This window comes from Mchenga conophoros, linkage group LG5 (assembly GCF_057382185.1).
Source record: "Mchenga conophoros isolate Kocher_MC1m ecotype Shallow Benthic linkage group LG5, M_conophoros_male_GT1.1, whole genome shotgun sequence".
Taxonomy (NCBI): Eukaryota; Metazoa; Chordata; class Actinopteri; order Cichliformes; family Cichlidae; genus Mchenga; species Mchenga conophoros.
The window spans coordinates 21,270,871-21,284,158 of NC_140530.1; the positions used below are offsets into that span (position 1 = coordinate 21,270,871).

General features: G+C 39.6%; 1 protein-coding gene across 11 annotated transcripts in view; it reads right to left on the reverse strand.

Moving 5' to 3' along the window:
• The window catches only part of cacna1da (calcium channel, voltage-dependent, L type, alpha 1D subunit, a), a 62,880-nt gene extending 49,855 nt beyond the window's left edge, over positions 1-13,025 (reverse strand). For all 11 annotated transcript variants that reach the window (XM_085274139.1, XM_085274142.1, XM_085274141.1 and 8 more), the window contains exons 1-3: positions 12,720-13,025; positions 10,338-10,803; positions 8,442-8,547 (exon numbers count right to left, since the gene is read on the reverse strand). In XM_085274139.1, the coding sequence (XP_085130265.1) occupies positions 8,442-8,547; positions 10,338-10,657 (426 nt within the window). In that variant the 5' untranslated portion in view covers positions 10,658-10,803; positions 12,720-13,025. The remainder of the gene's footprint in view (positions 1-8,441; positions 8,548-10,337; positions 10,804-12,719) is intronic.
• Between the last annotated feature and the right edge of the window lie 263 nt (positions 13,026-13,288).

The window sequence follows — 13,288 nt, forward strand, 5'->3', positions numbered from 1 at the left end:
ACGCTGCACGCTCATACTCTCTCCCCACTCGATATATTATCCATTGTTGATCTGCACACAGCTGTTGTCACGAACGTCGCACTCGCTTACGTCACTGTCATGAGACATTCTCGCAAAAAAAAATCACGGTTTTAGTAACGCAGTAACGCAGCGTTCCTACGGGAAAGTAATGGTAATCTAATTACCATTTTTGCAATAGTAATCCCTTACATTACTCATTACTTGAAAAAGGTAATCAGATTACAGTAACGCGTTTCACGTTACTGCCCATCTCTGTCCACAACACAACACAGCGCAGCAGCACAGACAAAAAAAAAAATTGCACGCTGACTCACGCGCAGCCACACAGTAACATGTTTTGAGCTTGGAACCCTTCACCGTGAGTAACAACACAAACTTCACTAAAGTAAAGTACACGGAGACCACCACAAAAATATTCATAACAACAAATCAGATCAGAGTGTTACACTTCACCTACCTAGCTTAACATGAACATTTAAAGAAGCTAACAAAGGACAAGCAGCTAAAGTGATCCAGAGTTCAGAGCTAGCCAGGCACGGGCCAGCAGCCTCAGTATGAGCCTTGGTATGAGCAACAGATCAAAACAATTAAAGGAAAAATTAACAGTTATTGTCCTGTTATCTGGTGACATTATAAACATTATGGAAAATACTTAAGTACCTATTGTCACAACCTGAGACCTCATGGTTAATCTTGGGTTTGACCAGAAGACAGTTAATTTCTTAATGCACTACATGACCACAGCAACTTCTGGTGCAGACCTAACCTACTCTGGAGCAGGTTAGAGATGAACAGGCACAAAATCTCAGCCTACTAACTGATCAGTTATTCAGATTCTTAAACTGAAAAATAAAAGCTGAAAATGTTTTACCCGCATCTAAATATTAACTAAATGAAATAAGAATCGCAATTCATCAGATTCCCCTATGTCTTAATCATAGAGCTGTTATACTAAGAAGTCTGCCCACTTACACAGTCAGCATTTTTGCCAGTTTTCTGTCCCGACTTTAAATAGACTAGATTTTTTTTATTATAGTCTTTTACAGTCTTACTGACCAAAGCACTTAAAGTGCTCACACATTTATACAGAGCTTTTAATACCTTTATTCTAACGCACTGATATTCTTCAACCTCATTGGTGTTAGACTGTATTATGTGTTTAACTGCTTGATATTGTTGTAATGCTGCAGTTTTACTTTTCTTCTGAAATGTTTGCCAACACCACCCCATTGGCTTCATACTGCAGCGTTCGGCAGGAGAGTCAAGACCGCTGAGGAGGAACACACAAACCACATCATCAAGACGAAGGCTAATAAGTTAGGAGTCAGGAACATAAGACTGGAATAAAAATATATCAAAAATAAATCAGGAATCTCCACAAAGATGATGACATAAACCAGGGTTAAACTTTTTTATTGCATTAAACTTTAAACCTCTAGATGTGTTGAAAATGGTCACAATTAGACTGAAAATATGTGCAGGTTCCTCTGACATAACATGTGCAGTGCACATTTAATTTGCTGTTTGCTCTGTTTTCATAAGTACCTGATTGTCTCTACTGTATACGTACCTGTAGGAATATCTGAGTATGAGACAGCGAGCCCACAGATGGAAATCAGAGTATAAATATGCATGTTTGAGTCCATGTTTGAGTGTATGTCATATGTAGAACAATATAGGGTATACACACTCCGTCCAAATATAAATTCCACAGTTACCAGCTATGGGACAGTTTGAGAGCAGATATCTCTCGAATCTTAAAGAAACATTACAGTGTCATTACGGATCTGATTCTGCACTGAGTAGACATACACTCTCACTCTCCCGCTATCGCCCTCCCCCACGCCCTCTACATCTCTCTTTCCTTCCCCTGTCTGTATAGATCAGTCAGTGCCATCCAGCCAAGCCAGGGGGGGGGGTGAGGGCAGCCAATATTTAGTGCTTTTTCACCGCCTACTCCTGCAGGTTTTCACAGTAAATATCTGTGCTTGAGTGTGCAGTCTATATTGGGATGGCTGTTCAAGTGTTTATCAGGTACATCTTTTAATAAGACAGTAATCAGATTACCGGTTAGTCATATGTTTAGTAAACTGGAATATTTGTAATATGGTATTCATATACTTTTCTCAGATATTGTAGCATTTTCAGTAATTCTTAACTACTGATTACAAATACAAGAATAACAAAAGCAGGAATGCAACAAATTGAAATCTGGCAACTACTCTAAGAAATACCATAATGCACTGCGCATCTGCCCTGTGCTCTCTTTTGTATTTGTTCATGTGTTGAGTTCTGTAGAACAACCAAGGTCTTTTTGTGTAGCTTATGTGTGCGTATCTGAAGTACTGTGGGGGTGGGCAGGAGTTGCGTGTGAGATGTGGATGTCACTCAGCCAAGGAAAACACTACTGTACAGGTCATCTTACCCACACTGCTAAAATGAATGTCTCAACAAAGAAAAAAAGGAAACATAATAATATATACACATATTTGTTGCATAAGAGATAAGTGATAGCTTTTCCCTAAAGCTACATAGTCGACACACAGCTGAGCAGCGATGTAGCTGCTGAATAAAACTGTTGTCATTTCCTCATTTGAAAATGCTGCTGTTGTCAGAGATCAGGTAGTTTGTCTCGCCACAGTTACAGCTCAGTGGAGGGGAAAAAACAGGATTGAGTTTTTACACTACAGCAGTTATCTACAATACCACATGACCTGTACAGAGCAACAATGCTTCTGACAGGAAACAACACAAAACAACCTAGGAAAACATGGGAGATGCAAACTTGACAAAGAGGTACACAGATGCATATACAGTGTATACACTGCCAGAACTATAGCACTCACTGAATGAGACCCAGGTCAAAGTAATCAACAACAGGTGGACACAATCAGGGGAGGTCAGACAGGAAGCAAAACTAACACATCAGAGGAAGGAAAACTATCTTTCAAAATAAAACAGAAAAAATGCCAAAAGACATGGCACATAAACTACTGACACATAACAAGTGAACACAGAGAAACCAAGACATGAACAAGGAAATAAGACAAAGGATAATGCAAATGGAAACCAGAACTAAGACTTACATTATACTATAGACAAGGCCCCAAAACAGGAATCCAACATTCACAAAAATCATCACCAAAATCTAAACTTCATATATTAGAACAACCAAATATAAAGAGTCCAAAACTGACAAACATACATGTAAAATTTTTACGACAAAATCCAGGGACGACAACATATTTTATATGAAAATGTTGTTTTAACTGAAATAAAACCACAAACACTCATTTTCAACAGAGAGGTCATGAAGGTTTTCTTGGATCTCATGAATCTTATGAAGGGTTGGTATAAAGTTTGTCAGTGTAACATGCAAATAGAAATTCAAATACATCACATTATATTTCTAATCATCATCTATCATCAACAGCAAATCAACAAACGCTTAGGACAGCAAACAAAAAATGGCAACTTCTCTTTTTCCTCATGCAATCTTGATGAAAATATTTTTATAAGAAATGATTCCGCGTCTATAGAAAAAAAAACAGAATTTCTTCCTAAAACAGTTTTCCCCTTTAAGAAGGCCTGTTTGATGCACAGCCTTTGCACATGCTCGGCTGTTGTACATTATCATGGCTGCACAGTCACACAGCATTTGCACAAAGCTAGCATAGCTCTGCCTCTCTCCATCTCTACCTCAATTACACACACACAAACACACACACAGACAAACACACTCTCGCACTTAGGCACATGTGCAAAACTACACATTCAAGATAACAAGCAGGGACAGAGCTAGTGTGAGCCACAAATGAGCAGCTACGTTAAGTGACTAAACACATACTTCTACAATCATCTCTATGGGAGTCCACGGTCCAGGCGTTACTGCTTGTGCCAGCCATTACACACACACACATACGCACACAAAGAGAAAAAACCAACTGCTTCATTTACATTTACACTCTTCTATAACACAACATGCCACTAAAGCACTGACATGTGAACCTTGGCAGCACTTCCTATACAATACTTGTCATCTGCTCCCTCAGCTCCCTCCAAAAGCTTAGGGATAGTGGGACCTTTTACACCTCCAAGCCCACGTTGGCACTTTTTGTGTTAAATTATAATTGTGAACAGCATATGGTCTATAAAGACACATGGTGACCATAACTTTTTTTTTAAATTGGCCACTTCATTCTTTTGCTGAGACATACCATAAAGACCACTGCGTATATAAAGTGGAAATAGTGTATATTGTATATTTTTGCTGATAATAACAAAGGCAAGCTGTACACATCATAAACCACCAGTACTACTGAAGTGGAGTTTGAACCTAAGTGCAATGATTATGTTCAACACACTAATGAAAGTGTTGGTGTAAAATATTCAAAACATTATCTCTAAAATCTCCAGCCGTGTAAAAACATTTTTAAAAGTGAGACTGACAATAATCCAGACATGTTCAAATTATAATTAGTTGTGAAAACTTTGCTGTGCTGTGCCTCAGATTTGACAGGAAGCACTGAATGCCTCTCAGTGGTTCGTTGTCACTCTGAAAAACTTGATGATTGTGATCAGTCAGCAGGCATTTGGCTTTGGGTCACAAGTTTGGCACCTTGATAGTTGTTGGTACGTATTTACATCAGAACTGATGATGACGCTGTTAGTTGCTCATTTTCTAGTACACAATAGGCACATTTCATGCCTAGGACAGAGTCCCATGCATGTTAACTTCACATGTAATAGCCTCTCTTCTTTTAGTTCCTGTAAACATGTTGCTCATTGTGTGACATATCTATGTGATTTTAGTAGAGTTGGCATTGCACTGTGTTGTAACTGACTGAATGTAAGCTTAGAGGGATACATGGTGGTGGATTTGTGTGATTAGTTATTCTGTAGTATATTTGAAGCCATATATGGCATCAGTTTATACCATTACCATTATACCATATCAAACTTATACCATTTATTTGTATTTTAAAAATTGTGGCACAGTAAATTGTAACAGCATCCAAAGGGAAACTGGTCAGAATTGATCATTCTCTGCTGGCATCCAAATGACCTCGTTGTTGGTTGAAGACTGACTCTTTACATGTTAGTGTCCTTTTGTCCCCAGTAAAATAAATAGCTCTGCAGCTCCAGAGTTACGCAATTACAGGGATATGGGCACAGACACTACCTGATACCAGACGCAATTCACTGCATGTTGCCTGACAAAGGATAAGATGTATGAATCATATTCACCGTGAAAAGGTCATTGTTTTGCTCAGCTACCTTCAGCAGGAGCTGCCTGTGGTGTTGAGACTCAGATAGATAAGTCAGAAATGACCTTAAAGCAAAGGCAGGAGGGTCACAGACTATTTGTCTGTCCCTTGGACAAGGTGGGTGTGGAGGAGACGCAGTCACGTGTAGGGTGGGTTACGTGTACATTTCTTATTACTGAAGTGAAATGACTAAACAAAGAAGAGCAGTCAGAGAGCAAACTAAGCAAGAGATTAATGAAAATATGACTATAAGGTCCTGACAAGGGTTTGTGGTCTCACGGTGCATGTGTGTATTTGTGTGCTGGCTACATCCTGTTACTCACTTGTGCCTCCTGGTGGTAGCTAGACCCCAATCTTATGCCCTCTGTTCCGCCTGAGGAGAAAATTGCTTTCTATTTATAATGAGCTGCTGCATTTAACCAAGCCTTACTAACAAGATGGGCAGACTCAGGCTATAAAGGCCTCTGTGACTTTGCAGCAATGTAATGTTCCAAGTCAAGCAGCTCTGCAGCACCTACATACTGTGCACACAGTGTAAAATGCACAGACTGAGTATTTTATCTTGTGATTTCAACAGAACATGCAGGGACTGTCCTGAATATAGTTTACACATCCACACATCTACACAGCAGCGTATTGCATGCTGGTTTTAGTGTCTCTGTGCTTTGTAAGTGAATTAAAACCTGCATGCTATCGCAGCTTTCGGATATCATTTGTTCCGTGCTTTACACATCAGCCTCTGAGCACAGCAACTCAGGTTTCATATCAGTCCACCTGTGAGGCTGCAGAGCAGAGTAGTGTGAAATGGCAATCTTCACTCCAGCCTTACCTGCTGGCTGCTACAACAAAACCAGCTCAGCGTTTTTCTCTCTAGTGCTCCTCCTGTGACTACAGCGTGAGTTCTGTAGAACAACCAAGGCCAAGCTGGCACACCTGCCCTATAAAGATTTCTATTGTTCGAGCGATGCTGAAAAGGAAAAGATTGCATTATTTGCCCTCTAGTATTTGATTATATGCTGCCTCTGCAGAATTAAACCAAAAGCCTGTGCAAGCAAGAGGAAGCTGTGTGTAGCACTGGGCAATAATCAGTGTAACCGCTGTAAGCAAAAAAAAAAACCTATATAGTGTACTAAAAAAGCCTCTGTATGAATTCAATACAGAGTAGGTTAGAGTTATACGTCTAAAAAGTTAAAGCTCTAACTGTAAAAATTACTGAAAGCACACCAATACATGATAAATCTATTCATATCTACTCATCAGCCCATCGTCTCATCTCTGCTTAATGGCCTTGTTCATGAAGCATGAGAGCCACATAAATGTACTATTCAGTCCTGGATCCTGACAGGCACTGAGGTTTTTCGTTAATTCTTAATGGGTGCATTCATAAATCCAATTTGACACTCCTATGTAAACCACTAGAAGACGGTGAGCAAGTTCAGACAACAAACATAAAGAAGTAAGACACATACAATAACTGCTATGTGGCAAATAGTATCCCTCCTAATAAGTGAAGGTATTTGGTAACCATTTAACTCAACATTTAAAAGGTTCCCAGACTTTGCTGCCAAACTAATTCATATCTGAACAGACATATATGTAAATTCAGACACTTTGAACTGATTAAAATGCCACCATGATGCTCACAGTGCATTAAGGTGCATTTGTAAAAAGATCTAAGCTATAGACACTATACAAAGTTACTGGTACAAAATAAGCAAGCAGCCACACAGTCCATTAACAGTTTGAAGCTAGACACATATTAGTAAGTGGCATCTGTCCCTGAAAGCTGTTTGGTTCAACAGCCATCTAATGCACAATGAAGCTCTCATTCATTTGCATGTAGTTTATCTCAATGCTCAAATAAAACTCAAATGTATGGTCTGTCATTAAAGCATTTTCCTACTACAGATATTCTATGATATAAAGGCAGACAAACACACACAAATTAAATCACAAAAAGCCTTTTGTATCATTATTCACAATGCAAAAGAATGACAATAGTTTTCAAATAAAATATGTTTTCATATTCAGAGAAGAGGAACTAAGTATTACTTATTTCTAGACTCTTTTTCTGTATTTTCTTTTACAACAGTTTCATCTAGTTGTCACCATTACGATTCTAATAGACCACTTTTGGATTTCACTCCAAGCTGAACTTGACAGCATATGGTAGATAATACTGTATCAGGCACTGTAACGTCCCAGATGGCCCACTTTTCTCTGATGTAGCAGTGCTGTGTAAACAAACACCCCGAGGTCACCCTCCAGGAGGTCAAACTGGGACGCAGCACACCTTTCTAAAGTAGACCAACTCACTTTTAACCAGAGCTGTAGCTTATCTTTCACAGCACGTTCAGCAACATAACAGTCAGAGGAGTCATTTAGAGCAAGCCAATAACCTTTCACTCACATGTTTCTGCTCATAAATAGAGCTTTCAAATCCTTTCATGTCTTCATACTCACTCGACACGCCACTCAAAACACACTAAACACTATCAAACTCTGTTCATGCGAGCATCGCAGATTCTATGCATCTGTTTGGCCTTTGAAGAATCCACTTATCCTCAGCTGTGGAACAATGCTTACAACAACTACGCCCCCCATAATTCATCATACAGACATAAATGCACAAGGTGCAAAGAGTGGTGCAATGACGATAAAATTCTAAAAATAGAACGCTGAATAAAACCTGAAAACGATGACATGATAAAGCACCGTGAGAATGGGTGTCTAAGTATTTCTCTCCTAAGCACGGCAGATGCTAAATAATAAAGCTACTGTATACACAGAAAACACTGTCTCTATGCTGTTACTGCAAAACCTCTGGTATCTTCATCTCAGAAGAATGATATTATCAATCTATATACTTAAAGAGGATTATAAAGCAACAACACGTTTGATAATGTGTCGTGAAACAGCTTAATGATAATATAATCTGATGAAAGCTAACCAGACAAGAAGAGTACAGCATACACTGCACTCGACAATCTTCCTTCAGTTTCATCACAAATACAGCAAAAATAATATTTTTTATATTCCTTACTAATTATCCAATCATTAAGAAGACAGTAAGAAGTTGACATTCTTAGTTGATATTGTTACTATGTGGAGCAATGTGTATGTAGCAGACACCAACAGATACAAACTACTCACCAGGTCATGGTTAGTGGAGTTGGAATCGTCTTCAGGGAAAGGGATATAAACAGCTAAGGCCATACAGTTGGCAAAAATAGCAATTAATATAAAGATATCAAATGGCCTGAGAGAGGAAGTTAAGGAAAATGATGACAGAGAGATGAAGCAATAAATTATATGGATAAAAACTGCACATTTGAACTTCTGTATTTTTTTGAAATCGTGTATCTAACAAAATACTTACTGAAATACTTCACTTATACAGTAGAATACAGAGCTTTGTTTCATGAATCTTAGCTCTCATTTATTTTTATTTGTTTTTATGTATTTGTCATTTAATGTTTTGATTTGGTTTTTATAATAATGCAAATTTTACCCCTTTTTCAAGTTTATATAATTTGCACTGATGACGCCACACATGCGTACACATGCATATAACGTGACTGAAAAAGGCAAAAAAGTTGAAAAAACTGGTAAAAATATCTATGATGGAAAATAATGGAAAAGAAAGAAAAACGCTTGCATCTAAAAAACAACTGCAATCCCAACAGAGGGTTTATGACAAGCTACACTGATCTAATGAAATGCTGAACCGTGCCAGATTTTTATGACTAAAATTTTTAAAACAGTGGGAAAAGCATTCACCTCCATTATGTCCTCCATTACAGTAAGCACTGACATATTTTACTCTAGCTTTCCATTTTCATTTTCAAATCCTGAAAGGTTAAATTTAAGCTTCTTGTCATTCAAAAATGTAATAAAAAAGGAAAAACGACCCTATTCCAACAACATTTGAGAAAGAAATGCCATTTGTGCCATGCTGTTGCACGTAGTCCATGCAGAGCAATTTGGGACACCTGATATGGCTACAGCTGCATTTCCTAAAGTGTACTGGTAGTCAATCCCCAGAGACTTTTTTTTCAACAAACATGAAAAGAGGGCTTATGAATATATCTCTGTGATTCATGTTGAGCAATCTACTTTATAACATCTGACGGCTTTTGTGATAGAAGCATCTGTTCCAGCAAAAACACCACCACAGCTGTGCTGTGCCAGGGTTCAGTTGCTTCGTCTATAAAGCTCACCCGTAATGACATGGTAATGTTCACTCTGTCTTTATTGGAGAGACATGCTTCAAATAGCACATAAGCTACATTGCGCCTACCTAAAATACATATATATATATATATATATTTATCAGCATTTAAGATAATATAGAAACTTCTTTTCCTGTGACTTTAAGTGTATTCGTTTTCCATCAGAATCAATAAACTAGAAAAACTGAATTCAAAGCTTTACTAAACACAAAAATGCTCCAAAATAAGCAGACAATATGTAAACCATGAGAAATTTAATCTGTTTACCATTTAGTTAACCTAAGTCTACATTTAGTGGCAGTCATCAATAATCATTACTTAATTATCGTAGCTAAGATCCAAGAGTTGTAGACACCAAAAATGATCAGTTTTCATTGATCAGGAAAAAGATCAGCAGAAATTTGTTTCCCTATCAAGGGTCATAAAAAATTTAAAGCTGCCTGTCGCAGTTTCTCACACATACAAACATATTTTCAAACATTTTTGTGTTTCTGTGCTACAGTGACCCAAAATCCTGCACTATCCTGTTCATATGAAGAGAAACAAAGACTTTGCTACTTTGCAGCCATACTGCTTCTATCTGAGATGTTATTTTACAATTTCAATGATCATCAAATTATTTAGAGTTCTGAATGATACATCCAATTATTAATGGCTATTAGATAACTCGATGTAATACGTAATTACATGTGTTACATAAAGCTCTAAACACCAAAATTTCACAGTTTCCTCCTTTGCCCATATCTACTCTTTTATCAGCCTTTATCTTTTGTCCAATCTAAACACAAGCATGCACATGCACCATTTTAAAGGATACTTCCACTCCACCAGGCTGATGCAGGCCCTGCGTATAGGGTTGTTGAGGTTGAGACAGAACAGAGCCCTCGGTGGCCTACTGTTGGCGTTACTGCCCTGTTTCTTGCTTTTGGCATACTGCTGCCGCTTCTTCTGTGCCAACGCACCTACCGGGATGGTAGAGGATGTTGGGGCAGGTGGAGCGGGGGGAGCAGGTGGTGCCGTGGGAGCCGGTGCTGGGGCTGAGGCCGGGGCTGGACCCGGAGCAGGGGCGGTCGTTGAGGTGGGAGGGGCTTCTGGGGCGGTAGGGGCTGGGTCTGGGGCAGGCCCGTTGGCGCTCATGGTGCGGGCGTGGCTCTGTGAGGAGCATCCAGCAGCATGGATCTGCCAGGGTAGACCGGGAGACTATAGGAGGGCAGAGTAGTCTGACCAATGAGGTGGCAAGTCACCAGGGTGTCCGACTCTGATGCTGCTGGCATAATTTGCCTCTGAAAAAAATGTGAGAAAGACAGTTTGTTTTTTGTAACAACACAAAGCTCATTACACTGAACCTACCTCAATTGCTGCAAAGGCATCCAGTATGAACAAGTAAAGATTTTAAGGTTCTTTTTCTGGATACAAAACTGTGAATGGCTTTACTTCCTCATATCCATGTTCGCCCTGGGACCTGGAGTCCTGACAGTCTGTTCAACATACATTCAAAGCTCCATTACATTGGACCCTAGATGCTTGAATACACCCTGGACAAAGTGAATGATTTATTTCTGAATGTTGTGAATTATTTTTTTTTGTTGCTATTGTTTTAAAACATTATTGATCGATAGCATTTCCATTAATTCTACTATTTTTATGTTGTTCTCGTCTTCATTTCTCTAATTTTCCCTGCTGTGTAAATAAAACTGGCTTTGCCATGCCTTAACTTTGTTTATATTCAGTACTGACAGTTAGGAATAACCTCTAATCTTTCCGACTAATAATAGTGCTAAATCAGCATACAGTTCTTTCCCTGTCATCTGCTGTGTACTAAACATATATACAACACAGGAGGTGCTCCCAATGGAATTGCAAACAATTGGAGTTTAATGATGTAAAAAAAAAAAAGAGCATTAACCATATCGATACATGCCTATAATTAATGTTTGCAACATTATAAGGTCTTATAATTTATGATAGGAATGATAATTAATCTAACAGAGATACCAAAGCACATTCTCAGTGAAACTCTAACCCATTTTTTATTTTCCTCTCTGATAAGCAATCCTGGTTCCACAGTCCTGTGAGTAACTCAAACAGAGAAATTACCTGATCACCTTCAACAAATATAGCAGGCTTTGATTGGCTTTGATGTAACGATCAAAGTCTGGGATTAGTAAATTGCCCCAAATTGTCTAAAAATAACCATATTTCACAAGGGGGGGGGGGGGGGAATAAAAGCAACATGCCACAATTCAGAGCTGCCACTCTCAGGCATCACTTGGTCACATCAGCTGTGTAAGTCCTTGAACTGCGAGCAGGCCCGCAGAGGAAGAAACACAAAAAGGTCACACTGCAGTGATGCTCCAAGAAGAACTAATCTTCTTATTGCACACACACACACACAAAATGTGATATGTGTATTATTGTAATGCATGGCTCTACACCTCGCTGCAGCGAGACTGGCTGCTTTACGTCTCTTTTTGCACTACGCTCCTGCCATCATGTAGCCAAGGCTAGTGTGCAAGCTCAAAATGAGAACAATGCGTATTAAATGCATAATTTTTCTAGATATTAATTTCACTGCTGCATCGACGTCGTCGACCGTGCGACCGTGATGGAAACAGATACTGACATTTCCATGAGCAATTCGTGACAAAATAACCATCATCGAGCGTCCTCGTGTTTCTCCTTGGACACCACCAAGGTAAGACATGGTCACCCCCCGCCCCCCCCAAAAAAACCAAAAAAAAAAACCCAAAACACAGCGATGTGAAATGACAGGCTGGACTCCGGGCGCTCATAGTGAAAATTGAGCAGCGCACAGCCGTCAGATGGTCCCCGCTGCCCATCAGAAACAGCTGGCAACGTTATTACAACAAACCTCAATCAGCGGTGCTCTCACACTCGGGGCTAATACAGTGGACGGTCCACATGACCAGAAAAGGTATCAGCCTGGTATCAGCCCTGGAGAGCTCTATTCATGTCAATTTACCAGTGGCCGCTATTGTTTATGACAAGGCGACAGATCTGTGAATCTACAGAACAGGACAGCATCGAGAGGAAAGTGGCCTTTAATATCTGCTGTCCTCTGACAATAATAAAATATACATTAAAAAAAAACATCATTGCCTGCATGCAGGAAAACGCGGCTATGCTAAGAGGCTAACTTCAGTTTGTGGAGCAGAACCCGCACCACGCTGTGAGCTACCTTTTCTGAAGACTTTATAATTCAGTCGCGGTCCTCTCCGATGGATAGCCGAGTCCGGAGCTTCGGAGGGCGAAAAACGCAGGTCCCGTCTCTAACGGCGCTCTAAAATTCATCAGCTCCGGGAGTGGGAGAGACACGGAGAGGCTGTGCATTAATTAGGCTCTTCCATGGTGATTGTGGAGAGCTGGAGACAGGAGAGTGCGCACCAGACAACAGAGCATCCTCGTCTGCTGCCTGCTTATCGTCACGGAGCCAGTCAACAGTGAAACCAGTGTCCAGCTGAGAGCGAGCTCTCCTCCTCCTGCTTCCGACTCATGGTTCTGCACACTACAGATCGTTGCTGGGTCAAGCGGGCTATCCAGTGACAGCGCCTCTTTAATAAATAATAAATAAATAACAAAGCGACACCTTTCAGTTTTCCTTCCGGATATTGTTGCAGAACATAAACTTATCTTTAAACTAATTACAACCTGTTAACTCCCTCGGAAGGCTGTCTTATGAGAATGTACCACCAAATATGTCTAAAATCCATTTGAAACCCCGAAAATTAAAATGAATAAATAAATAGC